This window comes from Periplaneta americana, chromosome 4 (assembly GCF_040183065.1).
Source record: "Periplaneta americana isolate PAMFEO1 chromosome 4, P.americana_PAMFEO1_priV1, whole genome shotgun sequence".
In the NCBI taxonomy this organism is placed as follows: Eukaryota; Metazoa; Arthropoda; class Insecta; order Blattodea; family Blattidae; genus Periplaneta; species Periplaneta americana.
Window position 1 is genome coordinate 172,844,456 of NC_091120.1, and position 21,861 is coordinate 172,866,316.

The 21,861-nt window shown below is 35.5% G+C and overlaps 1 protein-coding gene across 3 annotated transcripts in view; it reads left to right on the forward strand.

Moving 5' to 3' along the window:
- LOC138698439 (multidrug resistance protein homolog 49-like) overlaps positions 1-21,861 on the forward strand; it is a 136,476-nt gene that overhangs the window by 100,717 nt on the left and 13,898 nt on the right. For all 3 annotated transcript variants that reach the window (XM_069824352.1, XM_069824353.1, XM_069824354.1), the window contains exons 18-24: positions 4,367-4,528; positions 12,576-12,779; positions 15,695-15,936; positions 17,075-17,231; positions 18,829-19,023; positions 19,784-19,990; positions 21,205-21,351. In XM_069824352.1, the coding sequence (XP_069680453.1) occupies positions 4,367-4,528; positions 12,576-12,779; positions 15,695-15,936; positions 17,075-17,231; positions 18,829-19,023; positions 19,784-19,990; positions 21,205-21,351 (1,314 nt within the window). The remainder of the gene's footprint in view (positions 1-4,366; positions 4,529-12,575; positions 12,780-15,694; positions 15,937-17,074; positions 17,232-18,828; positions 19,024-19,783; positions 19,991-21,204; positions 21,352-21,861) is intronic.

Here is a 21,861-nt window from a genome sequence, read left to right on the forward strand (position 1 = left end):
GGTAATAGCGTATAATAGCTTGCAACTGTACTTCCATCTAGCGGTCGTTACCAAAAAAAATAATTTTCGATAGTGGAAATCCTAGTGGTTGTTCTCTTTTATGTTGCCATTATCATAACCTGGGAATAGCCAATTTGTTAGATTTCATATGTGATCAAGGATATTATGCCTTACTTAAAGTTAATCCTGTAGTGGGCCAGTCATTAATAATACTAATAATAATAATAATAATAATAATAATAATAATAATAATAATATGATATTCCACTTGGTTATTTAACGACGTTGTATCAACTACGAGGTTATTTAGCGTCGATGAAATTGGTGATAGCGAAATAGCATTTGGCGAGATGAGGCCGAGGATTCGCCAATAATAATAATAATAATAATAATAATAATAATAATAATAATAATAATAATAATAATAATTTTTTACTTTGTTATTTAACGACGCTGTAACAACTACGAGGTTATTTAGTGTCGATGAAATTGGTGATAGCGAAATGGCATTTGGCCAGGTGAGGAAGAGGATTCGCCAATAATAATAATAATAATAATAATAATAATAATAATAATTTTTTACTTTGTTATTTAACGACGCTGTAACAACTACGAGGTTATTTAGTGTCGATGAAATTGGTGATAGCGAAATGGCATTTGGCCAGGTGAGGAAGAGGATTCGCCAATAATAATAATAATAATAATAATAATAATAATAATAATAATAATAATAATTTTTTACTTTGTTATTTAACGACGCTGTAACAACTACGAGGTTATTTAGTGTCGATGAAATTGGTGATAGCGAAATGGCATTTGGCCAGGTGAGGAAGAGGATTCGCCAATAACAATAATAATAATAATAATAATAATAATAATATTTTTTTACTTTGTTATTTAACGACGCTGTAACAACTACGAGGTTATTTAGCGTCGATGAAATTGGTGATAGCGAAATAGCATTTGGCGAGATGAGGCCGAGGATTCGCCAATAATAATACTAATAATAATAATAATAATAATAATAATAATAATAATTTTTACTTTGTTATTTAACGACGCTGTAACAACTACGAGGTTATTTAGCGTCGATGAAATTGGTGATAGCGAAATAGCATTTGGCGAGATGAGGCCGAGGATTCGCCAATAATAATAATAATAATAATAATAATAATAATAATAATAATAATAATAATTTTTACTTTGTTATTTAACGACGCTGTAACAACTACGAGGTTATTTAGCGTCGATGAAATTGGTGATAGCGAAATAGCATTTGGCGAGATGAGGCCGAGGATTCGCCAATAATAATAATAATAATAATATAATAATAATAATAATAATAATAATTTTACTTTGTTATTTAACGACGCTGTAACAACTACGAGGTTATTTAGCGTCGATGAAATTGGTGATAGCGAAATAGCATTTGGCGAGATGAGGCCGAGGATTCGCCAATAATAATAATAATAATAATAATAATAATAATAATAATAATAATAATAATAATTTTTTACTTTGTTATTTAACGACGCTGTAACAACTACGAGGTTATTTAGTGTCGATGAATTTGGTGATAGCGAAATGGCATTTGGCCAGGTGAGGAAGAGGATTCGCCAATAATAATAATAATAATAATAATAATAATAATAATAATAATAATAATAATAATTTTTTACTTTGTTATTTAACGACGCTGTAACAACTACGAGGTTATTTAGTGTCGATGAAATTGGTGATAGCGAAATGGCATTTGGCCAGGTGAGGAAGAGGATTCGCCAATAATAATAATAATAATAATAATAATAATAATAATAATAATAATAATTTTTTACTTTGTTATTTAACGACGCTGTAACAACTACGAGGTTATTTAGTGTCGATGAATTTGGTGATAGCGAAATGGCATTTGGCCAGGTGAGGAAGAGGATTCGCCAATAATAATAATAATAATAATAATAATAATAATAATAATAATAATAATAATAATTTACTTTGTTATTTAACGACGTTGTAACAACTACGAGGTTATTTAGTGTCGATGAAATTGGTGATAGCGAAATGGCATTTGGCCAGGTGAGGAAGAGAATTCGCCAATAATAATAATAATAATAATAATAATAATAATAATAATAATAATAATAATAATTTTTTACTTTGTTATTTAACGACGCTGTAACAACTACGAGGTTATTTAGTGTCGATGAAATTGGTGATAGCGAAATGGCATTTGGCCAGGTGAGGAAGAGAATTCGCCAATAATAATAATAATAATAATAATAATAATAATAATAATAATAATAATAATAATTTTTTACTTTGTTATTTAACGACGCTGTAACAACTACGAGGTTATTTAGTGTCGATGAAATTGGTGATAGCGAAATGGCATTTGGCCAGGTGAGGAAGAGGATTCGCCAATAATAATAATAATAATAATAATAATAATAATTTTTTACTTTGTTATTTAACGACGCTGTAACAATTACGAGGTTATTTAGCTTCGATGAAATTGGTGATAGCGAAATGGCATTTGGCGAGATGAGGCCGAGGATTCGCCAATAATAATAATAATAATAATAATAATAATAATAATAATAATAATAATAATAATAATAATAATAATAATTGGAGATGAACAACGATCGAGAAAACGAGGCTAACAGCGCCCGCATAGCCGAAAATCCGCACTACAATGTTGTATACGTCGCATCCTTGATGTAAAGACTGCTTGTGAGTCTTCCGAGACTATATTGATCATCTCCCGAAGTCCCGCGTCAGCAGTTATTTATACCCGACTGAACTTTTATCTACTTTGGCAACTGTTATTATGTATAAACAATCAAGTAGCCTATTTGAAGCATCTCTACCTTTCAGTGTATAATAATTCGTTCCCCAATCTTTGTATAATTACTAGGCCCTTATTAAAAGGCTTAGAATTTTATTTTTATATGTTTAAGATCAAATGTGCAATCTCAAGTAAAAAGATATTAATGTCATGTTTTATGTTTCTTAGAAAGGCAAATTTATTTCAGAATTCTTATATATATAGGTAATATCATATAATTCATATAATAGAACGAGAACATTTTGATAACTAAGATACTGTTCTGTTTTGCCTTTTTGTCTCATTTAAACATTTACGTGATTTATTTCAGTGATGTATGTTATTCAAAGTTACGAAATCTTTCCACGCCGACCAAATGCTATTTCGAGAATGACGAGCGAGACTCGAAGCGCAGCGAGAATGACGAGTCGAGACTCGAAAGATAAATGCAGCGAGCACAGTGAGCGAGAGCGGCAGTTAGTTTTGATCATCTCTAATATCAATGCTCTTCTTCTGGAGAAAAAAGTGGTGGAACTCTGTGTAGAATACATTGTAGCGGACAAAGAGATTATTACTGTCCAGTGCAAGAGAATTTTGTCGTTTTTAACATCCTTTTAGTCGAATTTAAGACTTTCAAGGCCTGAGAGAAATTGAAAGAGTAATTATGTTAAAGCATAATAATTATTAACACATTTCTCGGTTTCATGTTCAAAAAATACAACAAGAAGGTGCTAGAACACCATTCCGTCGCATTCCACCAGAAAAAGCAATAATAATAATAATAATAATAATAATAATAATAATAATAATAATAATAATAATAATAATAATAATAATAATATTATTATTATTGTTTGTTTGTTTGTTTTTGTTTGTTTGTTTTTGTTTGTTTGTTTGTTTGTTTGTTTGTTCTGGCCTTCTTTTGCACTTAGCCAGAAACAAAACAAGCTGATACAAAATAATATAAGTCTTAGAAGTTACACTCATTGAATATGCAAGTGATAAGTGAACCAATATTACAAATTAAGTGTTACAAATTCAGATGTAAATTATAACTATACAACACATACACACAAGGAGCATGTTGTTTTCTAATGCCAAGCGTTTGACAATAAAGTCATTTTTTCACACAAGGAATATTAAACATGAAGAAAGAAAGCATACTTTCAGAAATAGTGAATATAATATAAATTAGGAATGATTAAAATGAATATTTATAATTGCAATGATAAAAGTACATAAAATAATCCTGATAACTTTAAGTAAGGTACTGGTACGGGAAAATTAATTATGAAACTGGGAGTTACGTGGCTTACCACTGGTCACGTATTTGAATGATTTACTTTTAAATTGCAAAATCGTTCGACAATTCACGGTCTTTCCAAATTTAATAAATTTGCATACACTGTAATTTGGATTGAGCTTTTTTAATGAACCACCAAATTAATAAACAATTTGTGTGTTCACAAACATACTTTCTGATTTTGTTTGTCGTTATAATTATTATGGAGAGCGCCAATGTCATTCTTTGTATTATAGATGCATTTGTTCAGTTTGGCCGGAGTTCGTCTGACTGCACGTCTGCGAGTAGCAGCCTTCAGTGCGATGCTGCGGCAGGAAATAGGCTGGTTTGACGAAGAGAAGAACGGTGTTGGAATTCTTTGTGCCAGACTTTCAGGAGATGCTGCAAGTGTGCAAGGGGTAAGTATTCCAACATGTGCCTGCATACAGTTAAGTTCTTATCCTGAGATTTGTGCCAGGGTATGTGGAAAAAATATAATGATTTACATTACATAAGGAACTTCAGTAGGCGCATTTGCGTGGATTCGATGTCTATTTAGACTGATTACATCGTTGGATTTTTTCTGAGATTGTTTCCAATTGTAAGGCAAATGCCAGGTAATACTATGGCGAGTCTTTAGCCTTATCGCCAAATACCATCTGACTATCACCAATTTCATCAACACCAGTACTAAATATCATAGGCCTACTAGTTGATCTGGCGTTGTCAAATAACTACAAATCAAAAGGTGACAAGAGATTCTTATAATCTCTGATTGCGTGAAACTTGTTACTGTAATGTTTAAATTTTTAAGGAATTGGTTCTTATTTATAAGGATTGAGTGTGAAATAGATTTAATGCAATTTATGTATTGTATTAGTAATAATTATTTTTCTTTATTTATTTAAGAAGTCTATTTACAACCCATGTATTCCTCACTTCAATGAGAGATACAAAATGAATATTAATACATGGGAAGTGAAAGGACTTCTTTTTGGTTCTAGGAAAACGTCATTTAAGTTAACCAAAACCATTCTCCTTTCTCTTAAATTTTCCAATGAGGACATTAACAAAATTTGTCTAATGGTATTGAGAGATTCATTATCCATTTTACGCAATCACTTGTATAATACTACCGGTATGTAATTTTTTTTCCACTTCATTTCATTATTCTTCAATGTATTTTCATCTCATGTTTCTCCGAAATCAAATTGTACTTTATTTTTAAATTTATCATTGTTCCGTATTCTCTCCGCAATCATATTGTATTTTTCATTTAACCTCTGCTTTGTATTCTGGATCCTAGTGGTCAGCCGTAGATTTCGGCCAGATGTCCCAAATTGTGGAATTTGTTATACTAGGAGAGTCAGAATGTCTGATGTTAACTCTTAACTTGGCAAAGCTTCATTTCTCACACACTAGTTTATTAAACCTTGTCGGACCGTAAAGAAAACAACTATCACAATGTCCATATTTTTATGTGTTGTACAATATTACAGTATTGTGAAATTTTAATTTTCCTACCAATTTTTTTTATTGTTCTATTAAAATTATATAGCCTATTAACCTGTTGTATCCTATAGGATACATTGTCAATTTAAGGGTTAACGCCATGCTCTATAGACAACTTCTCTGCCTAGGGGTAGGAGTATAAGGGAAGGTCTGGCGTGTATGTACTGAGTTCAAGGCAAGGAGTAACCCATCCCCTATAATTCGTAAGTAGATTCATCCGATCTCGTGCGCAGCTCTGTAGGAAGAGTGAAGGAGTGTCTTGACAAAATGCATGAGCTGTACACAACACCACCTTCAAAGTACGCCCCCTGGGCAGTGACATACTTCTGCCAGCGTTCATACCACTTCTCGAAACATTCCTGCAGTCCATATTTAGTCACTTCCCGCAGAGCGCTTGTCGCATAAATTTTCACCTCTTCGGCTGACGCAAACCGCCGTCCCTTGAGTAGGGATTTGACCTTTGGAAATAAGTAGAAATCTGCTTGAGCAAGATCTGGAGAATATGGTGGCTGTGGAAGGACAGGTATTTTGTGTTGTGCGAGGAATTCGCTCACCAAGAGCGATCGATGTGCTGGGGCATTGTCATGATGGACAACCCAATTCTGTCCTTGCCACAAGTTGGGTCTTCTTCGTCGAACTGTATCACGAAGACACTGAAGAATTGCAACATACGCCTCCTTACTGACAGCTCAAACTCGAAATGTACCAGACCTTTGATATCAAAGAACACTTCAAGCATTACTTTCCCCTTTGATCGGTCGGCACAGAATCTCTTTTGCCGTTGTGAGTCGGGAGATTTCCACGTTGAAGACTGCCGCTTTGGCTGCAGGTCGTAAAGGAAACACCATGTCTCGTCACCTGTGATCACTCTGTGCAAGAGAGTTGGATCCTGGTCCACCCTGTCAATCAATCTCCACTAACCAGTTGCCGCTCTTCCCGCTGCTCATCTGTTAGGCTTCTTGGAACAACGTGCTCACACACACGTTGCATTTTCAAATCATTGTGGAGAATGGACTGCACAGAACCATGCGAAATACCTAACAAAGTAGTCACATCTATTGACTGTCTGCGGTCTCGCCTGATTTATTGTGCAACTCGAGCTATCATTTCTTCGGTTCTTGCTGATCTGGGTCTTCCTGAACGTGGATCATCATCCGTCGATGTGAAGCGCTTGTGTCACTCATATACTCGGGTCCAAGACATTGCTTCTTCTCCATACGCTTGGCGCATGAGTGCCAAAGTCTCAATAAGTGTTTTATTGAGTTTAACACAAAATTTAATGTTACCTCTCTGCTCTTACAAGCTCATTGTATCACATATACCTACACGTCTTCACTAAACGAAGCGGAAAGTTGAACTGTATTACACGTTTTCACTAAACGAAGCGGAAAGCTGCACTGTATTACACGTCTTCACTAAACAAAGCTGAAAGCTGAACTGTATTACACGTTTTCACTAAACGAAGCGGAAAGCTGCACTGTATTACACGTCTTCACTAAACAAAGCTGAAAGCTGAACTGTATTACACGTTTTCACTAAACAAAGCTGAAAGCTGAACTGTATTACACGTTTTCACTAAACGAAGCGGAAAGCTGCACTGTATTACACGTCTTCACTAAACAAAGCTGAAAGCTGAACTGTATTACACGTTTTCACTAAACGAAGCGGAAAGCTGCACTGTATTACACGTCTTCACTAAACAAAGCTGAAAGCTGCACTGTATTACACGTTTTCACTAAACAAAGTGGAAAGCTGCACTGTATTACACGTCTTCACTAAACAAAGCGGAAAGTTGCACTGTATTACACGTCTTCACTAAGCAAAGCGGAAAGCTGCACTGTATTACACGTTTTCACTAAACGAAGCGGAAAGCTGCACTGTATTACACATCTTCACTAAACAAAGCTGAAAGCTGCACTTTATTACACGTCTTCACTAAACAAAGCTGAAAGCTGAACTGTATTACACGTCTTCACTAAACAAAGCGGAAAGCTGCACTGTATTACACGTTTTCACTAAACAAAGCGGAAAGCTGCACTGTATTACATGTCTTCACTAAACAAAGCGGAAAGCTGCACTGTATTACACGTCTTCACTAAACAAAGCTGAAAGCTGGATTGTATTACACGTCTTCACTAAACAAAGCTGAAAGCTGAACTGTATTACACGTCTTCACTAAACAAAGCTGAAAGCTGCACTGTATTACACGTTTTCACTAAACGAAGCGGAAAGCTGCACTGTATTACACGTCTTTACTAAACAAAGCTGAAAGCTGAACTGTATTACACTTTTTCACTAAACGAAGCGGAAAGCTGCACTGGTATTACACGTCTTCACTAAACAAAGCTGAAAGCTGCACTGTATTACACTTTTTCACTAAACGAAGCTGAAAGCTGCACTGTATTACACGTCTTCACTAAACAAAGCTGAAAGCTGCACTGTATTACACTTTTTCACTAAACGAAGCGGAAAGCTGCACTGTATTACACGTCTTCACTAAACAAAGCTGAAAGCTGCACTGTATTACACGTTTTCACTAAACAAAGCGGAAAGCTGCACTGTATTACACGTCTTTACTAAACAAAGCTGAAAGCTGCACTGTATTACACGTCTTCACTAAACAAAGGTGAAAGCTGAACTGTATTACACGTTTTCACTAAACGAAGCGGAAAGCTGCACTGTATTACACGTCTTCACTAAACGAAGCGGAAAGCTGCACTGTATTACACGTCTTCACTAAACAAAGCTGAAAGCTGCACTGTATTACACGTCTTCACTAAACAAAGCGGAAAGCTGCACTGTATTACACGTTTTCACTAAACAAAGCTGAAAGCTGCACTGTATTACACGTCTTCACTAAACAAAGCGGAAAGCTGCACTGTATTACACGTCTTCACTAAACAGAGCTGAAAGCTGCACTGTATTTCATGTCTTCACTAAACGAAGCTGAGAGCTGCACTGTATTACACGTTTTCACTAAACAAAGCGGAAAGCTGCACTGTATTACACGTCTTCACTAAACAAAGCGGAAAGCTGCTCTGTATTACACGTCTTCACTAAACAAAGCTGAAAGCTGCACTGTATTACACGTTTTCACTAAACAAAGCTGAAAGCTGCATTGTATTACACGTCTTCACTAAGCAAAGCGGAAAGCTGCACTTTATTACACGTTTTCACTAAACAAAGCTGAAAGCTGCACTGTATTACACGTCTTCACTAAACAAAGCTGAAAGCTGCACTGTATTACACGTTTTCACTAAACAAAGCTGAGAGCTGCACTGTATTACACGTCTTCACTAAACAAAGCTGAAAGCTGCACTGTATTACACGTCTTCACTAAACAGAGCTGAAATCTGCACTGTATTACACGTCTTCACTAAACAGAGCTGAAAGCTGCACTGTATTTCATGTCTTCACTAAACGAAGCTGAGAGCTGCACTGTATTACACGTTTTCACTAAACAAAGCGGAAAGCTGCACTGTATTACACGTCTTCACTAAACAAAGCGGAAAGCTGCACTGTATTACACGTCTTCACTAAACAAAGCTGAAAGCTGCACTGTATTACACGTTTTCACTAAACAAAGCTGAAAGCTGCATTGTATTACACGTCTTCACTAAACAGAGCTGAAAGCTGCACTGTATTACACGTTTTCACTAAACAAAGCTGAGAGCTGCATTGTATTACACGTCTTCACTAAACAAAGTTGAAAGCTGCACTGTATTACACGTTTTCACTAAACAAAGCTGAAAGCTGCATTGTATTACACGTCTTCACTAAACAAAGCGGAAAGCTGCACTGTATTACACGTTTTCACTAAACGAAGCGGAAAGCTGCATTGTATTACACGTCTTCACTAAACAAAGCTGAAAGCTGCACTGTATTACACGTCTTCACTAAACAAAGCTGAAAGCTGCACTGTATTACACGTCTTCACTAAACGAAGCTGAGAGCTGCACTGTATTTCGATTGGTTTCCGGCTACGTTAGTCTTCCCCATTCTCATGCGCAGCCGCACTGAGTCTATACGCCTGGAGAGTAGGTCTCATGCCACACGGACAAGGCAGAGAAGTTGCCTATAGAGCATGGAGTTGGCACCCGAAGTTCGGTACTTTCTGACTCTAATATTGTGTATATAATCATATACATGTCTCTTATAAATATTTGAATTGGAATAAATTACTGTTTCTCCTCTCATTGATCTGTTACTAAGTTACGTCAGAATAGTGTGACGTACATTACCATAACCGATTGTCGTTGCTAAGCAAGTGACGTCAGGACAGTGGGACGTAATTTATTGTCGTTGCTGAGCAACGTGAAGTCTGATGTTAGAATTTTTGTAAAGGGCCATTCACAATGAAAAGTAAACAGAAACGCGACGTGAACTCCAAAGCTTGCGATGAGGTTATTTAATGTAATCTTCACAATAATTTTCATAAATGTTAATAATACAAGTGAATAAAAACGTGAACGCGGGAGTTTGCAAACTTCAAGCTTTTCGTTTGCAGTAACGTCAGTGATTATTGATTGTTTGCAGTCATCTGTTTACTGATATACTGTACTATTCTATTAAATTATTCAATACTAACAAAATTATTGAAATGCAATGCGTGTTACCTTCATCATTGATGATAATATCAGTTCCATTATGCCATATATGATAATTTAGACTTTGGCATCAACTTCAGGAATTTTTATAGTTTTCTGTTCAATAAAATATTCACTATAATAATCCTATAAATGGCAGTAATTTATATAAAATATTATTTTTCCATGAAGATTGTGAACAACTTTGACAAAAAACCTGCACCTCCGTGAAGCTTCACTTGGGATAGACCACTAAATACTGTACAGTGTTTCTGACTTAAGCCGTTCATTTTTTGCTTAGACAATCCAAATAACAGTCGAGACATGTGGGAAGTATTCAATTGTTTCGTAGTCGGAACCAGAGTTGTGTATAACATTTACTGACATCATCACGTGAATGTTACGAATTTTAGTCTTTAGTATGATAATTTTATGTCAATCTGTTACGTTAATTATTTATTTTATTTCTTCTTTCCAACGTTTATTCCAGTCTTGTTTTTAACAAATGAGACTCTAGGACCGAGTCAAGTGGTATAACTGTTCGATCAAAAATGGAGGAAATACAATTTCCGCATGCTGGCCTACCATTGGCTGCGTTCAGCCGGGATAGCGCAGCGTGAACGACCATTGCAAAATGTCCGCTGTGTTTACAAAGAAACAGCTGCTATTGTTCCGTCTACTCCGGAATGTATGATACCAATGGTTGTTGCCTACCCCCTCCACTTTCGCTGGCTAGCAGCAGGCTTGCAGCGAAAAGAATTTTGCTACGAAAAATGGCGCCCGCTATTTCAGCGCTGTCGGCCAGCAAGGCGTTCAATGCTGTCGCTATTTCAGCGCTACCTCAGCGCTGTCCTGGCTGAACGCAACCATTGCATGCATAAGCGTCCCCTAAGTGGTGAAGAGGGATATGGTTGGTGGAGTTGTCTGACAATTCTCCTGGCTAGGTCATAAGGACCCGCTAACCAATGACAGTTGTGGTTCTCCAAACAGTTTGGGTGTTGTGTCTACGTGATATAACCACCATAACATAAAAATATGGTGCCTACATTGAAACGATTATACTTCAGTTACATCGTGCTCCTGTATTGGTGACCAAGATGTTTAATGGCCTCATTGCTAAGAACTCAGCATTAGTTATGCATACTGTACGTCCAAATGGTTATGTCGCATCCTGATTTCCCCTACTCATTTCTGCTGGCCTCTCTGTAAAGACTTCTGGCTGTTCAGTCTTATCCATTTCCCGAAAAAAAATGCTGTTCGAAATTGGACTTCCACGTTATATTATACAACTGTTTAAAATAATTCAAAGAAAAAGATTCTGTTAAGTAAGGAACTGTCACGTGATTTCCCCTGTTTCAACGACCCTGCAATATAAACACTCCGACTGACAACAACGATCAACCGCTGTGGAGTAACAGTTAGCATGCCAGACCGTGAAAAGAGCGGACCCGAGTTCAAATCCCGGTTGGGAAAACCTACCTGGTTGAGGTTTTTTCCGGGATTTTCCCTCAACCCATCAAGAGCAAATCGTCGTCGTTCCTGCAATAACTCCTATGTGACATATTTATCGATTTTCAGATTTTTGCTCTATTAAATAACTTAAATAGTGATACAGCAAATAATAAAATATCTTATATGTAATTATAGTTCTTTTTTTCGAAAATGTAAGAATTCACAGTCTCGTATGTACGGCTGCCATAGGATGAATAATTTTCTTTTTCTTCCTACTGAAAAATTTTATGTTTTGCACATAGGAGTTATTGCAGGAACAACGACGAAATAATGGGTAACTTTCGGCGCTGGACCCTGGAATCATTTCGCTGGCATTATCATCTTCATCTCATTTAGACGCTAAATGACCATACCAGTTGGTAAAGCGTCGTAAAATAACCAATAACAAAAAACAACGTATTTTATATCTGGATACTTTCAGAAAAACAGACGCATTTATTGCATAAATTTTTTTCAACTTTATAACTACTAATTTTTTTTTTATGTTCAAGATGGTTTGTGTTTCCAAATACAAAATAAATGTTTTGGTAAATTTGTTGTATCTTTCCCGTGTTAATTTAAGCTATAGTTAATTACTGGTTTCGGCTTGATATCCGCAATCCTAAGATTTCTAGTTTCAATTAACATGGGAAAGTTGTTTACCCAACGAATTTACCAAATCATTAGTGATACAAGTGTTGAAAGTGTGAAATCAAGATGTATAGAATAAGACGACTTTTGTTTCATTTTGTAAATCATCTCACAATAGCCCCTCAGCTCTTTGCTATATGACCGGGGTGGGGAGACAGGGAGTTGCGACCCACGCTTTGGGAACCACCGATAGAGCATAAAAATGTTATTTGTATGATTGTTGCAGGCTACTGGATCTCGTATCGGCGTCATCTTGCAATCGACTTCCACCCTGGTGATTGGAATAGTGCTGTCTTTATTTTACTCCTGGAAGGTGACCTTGGTTTCTGCAGTGATGGTCCCAGTTGTTTTCGCAGGAGTCTTTTTGGAGGCTAGGTTTATGCACGCTCATGGTTTACAAGAGAAAGCAGCAATTGAAGCCGCAACCAAGGTATTGTTTATCTTTATTTCAGAATGAAAAGTGATGTACAAAATTATAAAATATAAAGATGTATTTTTCACCTTGATATTAATTTATAATTAATTTAAGCGTAACATCTATACCAACATAGTGAACGTTTGACATAACGTGGCTGTTAGAGAACATACTTCATCTTCGCATTCATAGCTTACATGTGATGTATTGGAAGGTAAGATAAACGACAAGACAGGAGGATGGAGAAGAAAAGGATAGCTACATAATGCGTAATTTATTATAGTAATTTTATGTTGTCAAACACGCAAGTAAGAAAAACCTTACCTTCATTCCTATGATACATAAACTACAGCAGTGATCGGCAAAGATTACGTCATATAAAATGCAGCCCGCAATACACAGTAAAGGGACAGTAGAAGGGAGAGAATACCCAAACTGCTTAACATTGAATTAACAAGGGGAGAGAGATCATGCCTTAGCTCTCGCCCTGTTTATGTATTAAGGGCTTAATTTGCGAATCACGAAATGTCGACCATTGAAGTAGAGCACGGTAGCTGAACATTACCTTTGATCACTGTTTTCATGTATTCTTGTTATACCTGCAAGAATAATGAATATCTCCTTGTGCATGGATCTTCTCCGAGGTTTTCTTATGGAAGAAATCAAATTCTCATCGTGAAAGTGAACCACCACCACCACCACTACCGCTCTTGAAATCGGACGTGTCGAAATTTCCTGTTGCTTTCGAACTCGTCTTTGTACTTTCTAAATGTTTATTATGAATTTTTGGGAATACAGTTTGACACAATTCATACCTATTTTTCGCTTCTCGCTTCATGAAGGCATAAACATTAACAATAATTTCTGGGTTCTGCAATATATTTTTCATTTTAAGAAGATATAGGAGACATACTGTAAAATTATTGCGAGCGAAAGTCACTTAAGGCACGCTACTGAATCCACTCAGACTGTACTGGGATGTCGTTCATTTGTATGTTTCATAATAATGATATGAACAGAGGATGTGAAAATATAAACAATGATCGAGAGTGTTACCACAACTCATTCATACAGAACAACAGTGGCTCGTTTGCTGGGCATTGCCATCAAGGTTACAAGCCAAAATCAATGGATCCTACTGTACCAATATATTGGATACGCAACAATGAAAAATGTTAAAAAATAGAATGTTAAATAGAAAGTATGAGGTGGAAATTTATTTTGTACTACATGTATAATATGCTAGAGATAAATGTAAACAGTGCAGATTGAAAATTTTTTTACTTTCCCTATACCCATACATAACAGTGAGAATATGCTATTACGAAATTTCTGGATAGCAGAGAGGATTTGGAATTGAACGGGTTACATCAGCTTCTCGTCTATGCGGATGACGTGAATATGTTAGGAGAAAATCCACTAAGGATTAGGGAAAACACAGGAATTTTACTTGAAGCAAGCAAAGTGATAGTTTTCGAAGTAAAGCCCGAAAAGACAAAGTATATGATTATGCCTCGTGATCAGAATATTGTACGAAATGGAAATATAAAAATTGGAGATTTATCCTTCGAAGAGGTGGAAAAATTCAAATAATCTTGGAGCAACAGTAACAAATATAAATGACACTCGGGAGGAAATTTAACACAGAATAAATATGGGAAATGCGTGTTATTATTCGGTTGAGAAGCTTTTGTCATCTAGTCTGCTGTCAAAAAATCTGAAAGTTAGAATTTATAAAACAGTTATATTATTGGTTGTTCTGTATGGTTGTAAAACTTGAACTCTCACTTTGAGAGAGGAACAGAGATTAAGGATGTTTGAGAATAAGGTCCTTAGGAAAATATTTGGGCTAAGAGGGATGAAGTTACAGGAGAATGAAGAAAGTTGTATTCTTCACCTGACATAATTAGGAACATTAAATCCAGACGTTTGAAATGGGCAGGACATGTAGCACGTATGGGCGAATCCAGAAATGCATATAGAGTGTTAGTTGGGAAGCCGGAGGGAAAAAGACCTTTGGGGTGGTGGAGACGTAGATGGGAGGGTAATATTAAAATGAATTTGAGGGAGGTGAGATATGATGATAGAGACTGAATTGATCTTGCACAGGATAGGGACCGATGGCAGGCTTATGTGAAGGCGGCAATGAACCTGTGGATTCCTTAAAAGCCATTTGTAAGTAAGTACATAACAGTGACAAAAACCTTTTTCATTTCGCACATTTTAAATATGTAAGTGTCTCGAATTTTCACTTTTTAAATGTAACATAGCTTAGGCCTTCAGGTTTATTCCAACATCAATAAATTGAGGACCTGGGATTTTAGAATTTCATGGTGATAGTGTTTAGAAACAGACTTTTAGCTACCGGATAGGCACTGGAACTTAACATCTCCAACTTTTCGGAATTTCATACAGATTTCTTCTCCAGGACAAATTAATACAACCTGAAGAGTATAATCTAATTTCATATTAATTTAGTTTTCTTTTCAACATTTACTGTCTATACTTAAATCCTAAGTTATTATTACCTTTATTACTTTACTTTCTTTTTTTTTAACCTTGTCTTTTCGGCAACCTGTAAATTCAGGAGGTTATTTTATAATAAACTATATACATTGTCGTACTAATGTTTCCTATGATATATGTAGTTTCGAAACATTGGCGATGCTAAGTTTCAGCACATGAAGATAAACTCAAAAAATCTGCTTCTGAAATTTAGAATCATTTAACCATCTGGTTTTGGGCTATACAGTGTTCCTCTCTCACTGGTTTCAAGAATTTACGTGTTTTGCATATTCAAAATTGAGTGAATTTGCATTGATTTGTGAGATCTAAATATTAATTCTCTCGCATAGCTTTATTTCATAAATGTATGCACACATACAATGTCACTCTCAAATTACACAACATGGCATGGAATCTGTTTTCAGATTGCTGTAGAAGCCATAGGCAACATCCGCACAGTTGCAAGCCTGTGTGGTGAACAACTATTCCTTGATCGTTATTCAGTTGAACTAAGGTTAGCACAACAGGCTGCAAGACGTAAAACAGGGCTTAGAGGAGCTGTTTTCTCTCTGGGACAGACAGCATGGTTTTATGGATATGGGCTGAGTCTGTATTATGGTGGATACTTGGTGGCTACAGAAGGTTTACCATACAAGGATGTAATAAAGTAAGTATTTGCATTTAAGTGTGTCCTTTGTCACTTATCATAGTAATAAGTTTCTTAGAAATTCGTTACTTTCGATATTGCAATTCAGAGAGTAAGATATTTTACCTATTGATGGTATTATTTAGACCATATGAGGAAACAAAGAGAAAGGCAGAAAATAGGTGAAAAGATTTATTAAATCTACATACTTAGACTTCAACAAACAAAATTTGATAACACAATCTCAAGGGAAAAAATGGAACTTTCTGCATCATAATCCACAGTTAATTCCCGATTTACCACGCAAATCGTCTGTAGCTGCATTTAGATTGGCAACAGGCCATGACTGTTTGGTCAAGCACCAGCATAGAATTGGAATATATCAATCCTCTAAATGTCCATTGTGCACTTCAAATCAAGAAATGGATTCGGAACACCTCAAAATCTGTGCTTCAGTGGCTGACCATGCCAATATCTTTGAAAAATATTGGAGTGCAAATGGTCAAATGACTTTATTGTCAAACGCCTAGTATTAGAAAACAACAACAGCAGGAAAGACTGGAGAAAGCTGGTTTTCAGTGATAGACCTACTCTTGGGCAGAACACTAAATGAAATGAATGAAATGATGGTATTATAATATTCTGGGCTTAGTGCATTGACTAATTAAATGAAAATATTTCTGTTTAATAATTTCATGCAAGCTAAAAAATAAAACCTGTGAAGTAATAAAATTGCTAAGATAGAATTTATTGTCGTCTTAATTAAAGTAACAATGAACATAAAACTTTAATGAGTTTGTATTCGTCAGGAATGAAAACAACCAAATTTTATGATTTTGGTGAGCTAAATTCGAAAGTCACACTCGAAAACCGGACTGGTTTCGGCTTAATTTATGCTCGTGTTCAATTTGTACCTTTCCCACTAAAACTTAACAATTTTGACACTTTACTGATTTTTGAGTTGACCCCTTCACTTGTTACTTAATGGACATTCTTGAATAATTTTCTGTGCAGACTTATAATTATGAAGGGTTTTTGGAATTCTGCAATTAGTCATTCTCTGTAATTACCTAGCTATTTCTCTCTATAGCCTTTGTTTTTTTTTTTTTTTTTGTGTAGATAACATATATTATGTAAACATAATTTTCTTTATTAATAGAATATCTGAAGCACTCATATTTGGAGCGTGGATGTTGGGTCAGACACTTGCATTTGCTCCCAATTACAATGCTGCTAAAATGGCTGCTGGAAGACTGTTTTATCTCGTGGATAGGATACCTCGTATTTCATCTCCAGATGAAAATGCAAATGAATGGGTGAGTATTTCTGTAAAAAATTGAGCTTTAAAATCACTGTAAATGTATGAATAAGTAGTGTAACTTTCTCATGGATTAAACATTACAAGAGTGAATGGTCCAACAAGAAATGTTCAAAGTAAGAAAATATCCGTGTGGAGAGGTCCACTTGTTATATCGTCCACAAAATATTGCCCGACGACAAATTGGTCCAAAAAATGAAATTAATCAAAAACTAAATGTTCCTGTACATGAAACGTCCAACGTATAAAAAGTGCAGAATATCGAATGATTCTGCATACGAAAATATCCAAAACATGGTACAAGAAATGAAAATGTTGCTATGAAAACAAATATCAAATGATACAACAAATGAAAACATTGCTGTGAAAACGAATATCGAATGAATACAACAAATGAAAACGTTGCTGTGAAAACTAATATCGAATGATACAACAAATGAAAACGTTGCTATGAAAACAAATATCGAATTATCATTCGATTTCAACTAATGAAAATGTTGCTGTGAAAACGAATATCGAATGATACAACAAATGAAAACGTTGCTATGAAAACAAATATCGAATGAATACAACAAATGAAAACGTTGCTGTGAAAACGAATATCGAATGATACAACAAATGAAAACGTTGCTAAGAAAACAAATATCGAATGAATACAACAAATAAAAAAATTGCTGTGAAACAAATATCGAGTGATACAACAAATGATAACGTTGCTATGAAAACAAATATCGAATGAAAACATTGCTGTGAAAACGAATATCGAATGATACAACAAATGAAATTGTTGCTATGAAAACGTTCGTCAGACTAAATCATTCATGAAAATGTCTTATTTATACATGCTTCAATATCTGTGGTCATATCGCTACTCTGAGGTTTTGTTTACCCAAAAAGGGAAGCTAATGCTTTTCATCTGGGAAAATTTGTATTACTTTCATTCTAACAATCATACAGGAAACAAGAAATATATAGAGCTACTGGCGATGTTTCGACAGAAAAAAAATTTCAATTCAAGATGCATCACAACTGGATAATAATTGATTAACCAAACATGGTAGCAACATTGTATAAGTCCAGGTAAGAAAACTACCTGTACTGGTATTAGAAAACTACTAAGTACAATCAGGATACGAACAAACGAAAATTCCAACGCAGCCACAAAGTTTGTCTTACAAGAAGCTGTTCACGTCAGAATGAAGAAATTCTAGTTGCACTTCCTCAAAGAATTTTTTTTGGAAATGTATTAAAAATTTAAATTTGAAAATGCAAGATCAACAAATTCAAGACATATAATTAAATTAACAATAAAATGTTGCTTGTTATAATTTTAGAAAGTAATTACAATGAGTCAATAATATTTTTATAAAAAATTGGTAATTTTGAAGGAATGGACTGGAGCAAAATAGTTTTTTATTCTGGTTTTGAAACCTTCATAATTTTAAAATATCGCCAGGTATCTTGTTATAAATAATAAGATACCTGTATGAGAAGTATTGTTAAGACTTTTGGTAATAGTATGACAATTTGTGTACAAGTTGTTGGCAGCTCTAGTGTTATGTTCATGAATTTCCGGTTTGTGTTTGTCCATATAGGTTGCTGCTGGTAGTATTGAATACTCGCAAGTGAAGTTCCAGTATCCTACGAGACCTGAAGTGCCTATTTTGAAAGGGTTAGATCTGTTAATAAAACCTGGTCAGATGGTCGCTCTTGTGGGGCCAAGTGGATGTGGAAAATCAACATGTATACAGCTGCTACAGCGCTTCTATGAACCTTCAATTGGAACTGTGGTATGAGTTTCTCTTTGATATATGAATGTATATATCATTTTTAGGTTGTTTGTGTTATAATTGTTTGAAATCACTGTGTCATCTTACAGAGTAGGATACTAGAAAATTTGCACCATTTGTGACGTATCTGTATATTACGAAACGGCATATTCCCTATGGCCTACACCTGTTGAGTATCAGTTAGCGCATCTGACCGTGAAACCAGGTGGCCCGGGTTTGAATTCCAGTCAGGGCAAGTTACCTGGTTGAGATTTTTTTCTGGGGTTTTCCCTCAACCCAATATGAGCAAATGCTGGGTAACTATCGGTGCTGGACCCTGGACTCATTTCACTGGCATTATCATCTTCATTTCATTCAGAAGCTAAATAACCTGAGATGTTGATATAGCATCGTAAAATATTCAACTAAAAAAATTCCCTACGAAGCCTTTATGGCTTAGTGATAGAGCTCTTTCTTCTCATTACAAAGACCAGGCTTCGAATCTCTCTATGTAAAACACATGCGTGTAAACACAGCGCACACTACAGTTTCCGAGCTATTCCGAGGTGGGACTTATCACTGTCAGTTCATGAATGCAGGGCGGGACTCGCTGTACTTAAAAATATACGTAAAAATCGTAAACCCACTCCTCTATCCTTGTTACACCTAAATATTTCTTACTTTGTAACACGGATAAATGGAAACTGGAGACTAACTGATGCAAGTATCCCATTTACTGTAGCTTCACCATATTTTACGTTGTGGTTTGTGTATATTGCAGAGTATACACGAAAGGAATATAGGAGCTGTTCGACTAGAACGTCTGCGATCACAGATGGGAATTGTGTCACAAGAACCAGTTCTTTTTGATCGTACAATTGCAGAGAACATTGCATATGGAGACAACAGCAGAACAGTTCCAATGGAAGACATCATTGAAGCAGCAAAGAAGGCCAACATTCATAGCTTCATATCTTCCCTTCCTTTGGTGTGTATTTTAATTTATAATCATCACTAAAAAGGCAATATTTCTGAATAAGTATTTATTCTATGCAGTGCTTTCATGGTAATTTTTCTCTTGGTTTTATGTCCCACCCCTTGTTTTCTCCTGAAATATATTTTACTCTCCTCTCTCTATCTCTCCGACTGTCATTTAATGATTTTTTTAATATTAAAGAAGAAGTAAAGAAGTCGTTTTGCTTTACATTTTAATTGTACAACAAGCTTAATTTAAAGAATACACCATGTAGCCCCACTGTATATGCACACTTGTCTCGATGAATCTTGGAGTGTGTATTTGCAGCACTTCTTGTTTTTCAACCATTTTATATAATCTGGATTCCAGTGCTGCAGAGGTGGACAATTTTTGTTTATGAACATAAAACAAAATACATTAGGAACAGCAAGAGATGATCTAAGATCTGTACAGATCTCCGTGTACAAAACTTAGACACCCATATGCTGTATGGCTCCATACAGATAAAATTTTCTTTTCCCCATACGATTAATTAAAAAAATTGTAGGTTCTCATACTATTCTATGCCATGTACATAAAATAATGTAACATAAATACACAGCAATAACTTTGAAATCGGTGAATATATTTTTATTCGGTTTGCTTCGTAAGATTAACATAATATGTTAGGGGTTAGTTACACAGTTTTTACATGCAAAGAACATGGCTGCAAAGAGTGGTATATTAGAAAATTCGTGGCCCCTCCAAAGTCGTCTTTTGAAGCACTTAGATTTAATAACATACACAAGTCTCCATAGCCCTTCCATGCAGACTAATATCAGCTTTAGCGTGTAAAACAGATTGAGAAATAAAGAATTGAATTAGAAAAAGAATTAAGAGAAGAAATGTTGGAATATAAGGACATTTTTATTTTGGCTCTTCCATTTTATGGGAACCTGGGGCAATGTTTAGTTAGCTTCAGACAAAATATATCACATGTAGGCCTATTATTTTATATCCGCGAACTTTTTCCTGTTTTGTGTACAGATACCTCTGGAAGTCAATAATTTGCAAGACTACATATAATCTTGTTAGTAAATGAAGTAACCACATGTATAAAATGAGCTGAAGTTCCTCCTGAACTAGATAGAGTGATCCTCAAAATAAAGGGAAAGGGAAATCGTTTAATCACTGGTAATCACACACTGTGCTTGAGGAATTTGTTAATATTTTGATTGTTGCTCCAGGGGTATGAGACAAGATTGGGCTCGAAAGGAGCACAGTTGTCTGGGGGACAAAAGCAGCGCATTGCCATTGCGAGGGCTCTTGTAAGGAATCCTCGGCTCTTGCTTCTGGATGAAGCAACTTCAGCACTTGATACCCATAGTGAGAAGGTAGGTAACATTTATATTGTTTCACACGTCTACTTCTTGCTTATGGTACGGTACTTCTATTAATTTTAATTCACCTTACCTGATTCCATATATTGGTATAATTTCCAGTACCGATATTAAATCTCATTGTTTACTTGGTATTAATGTACTGGGCATATGGTACAATAGCATAATTTTTGTTTTTGAATGCATCAGTAATATGAGTGATAGTGGATTATAAACAAATCCTAGGTTACTACACGACCAAGGCGGGACCCGTCGTGGCAGAATGAGGAACTTCGTGCTCGCTGCGTATGTTTACTGCTGGAGTGTCGTCACATCCAATGCCTAGCGTTTCGATCTGGTCACAATGCCGCATGTATGGAGACGTGTGTTTCGTAGCCAAGTGCGGAACATTATTTATAATGCCATAAAGTTTTGTGATGAAGAAAAGACAACTGGTTTATTCCTACCTCTATCGAAGACAACAGAGCGTGCTGCACCTAATTTGAAGTTAAATAAAGAAACAAT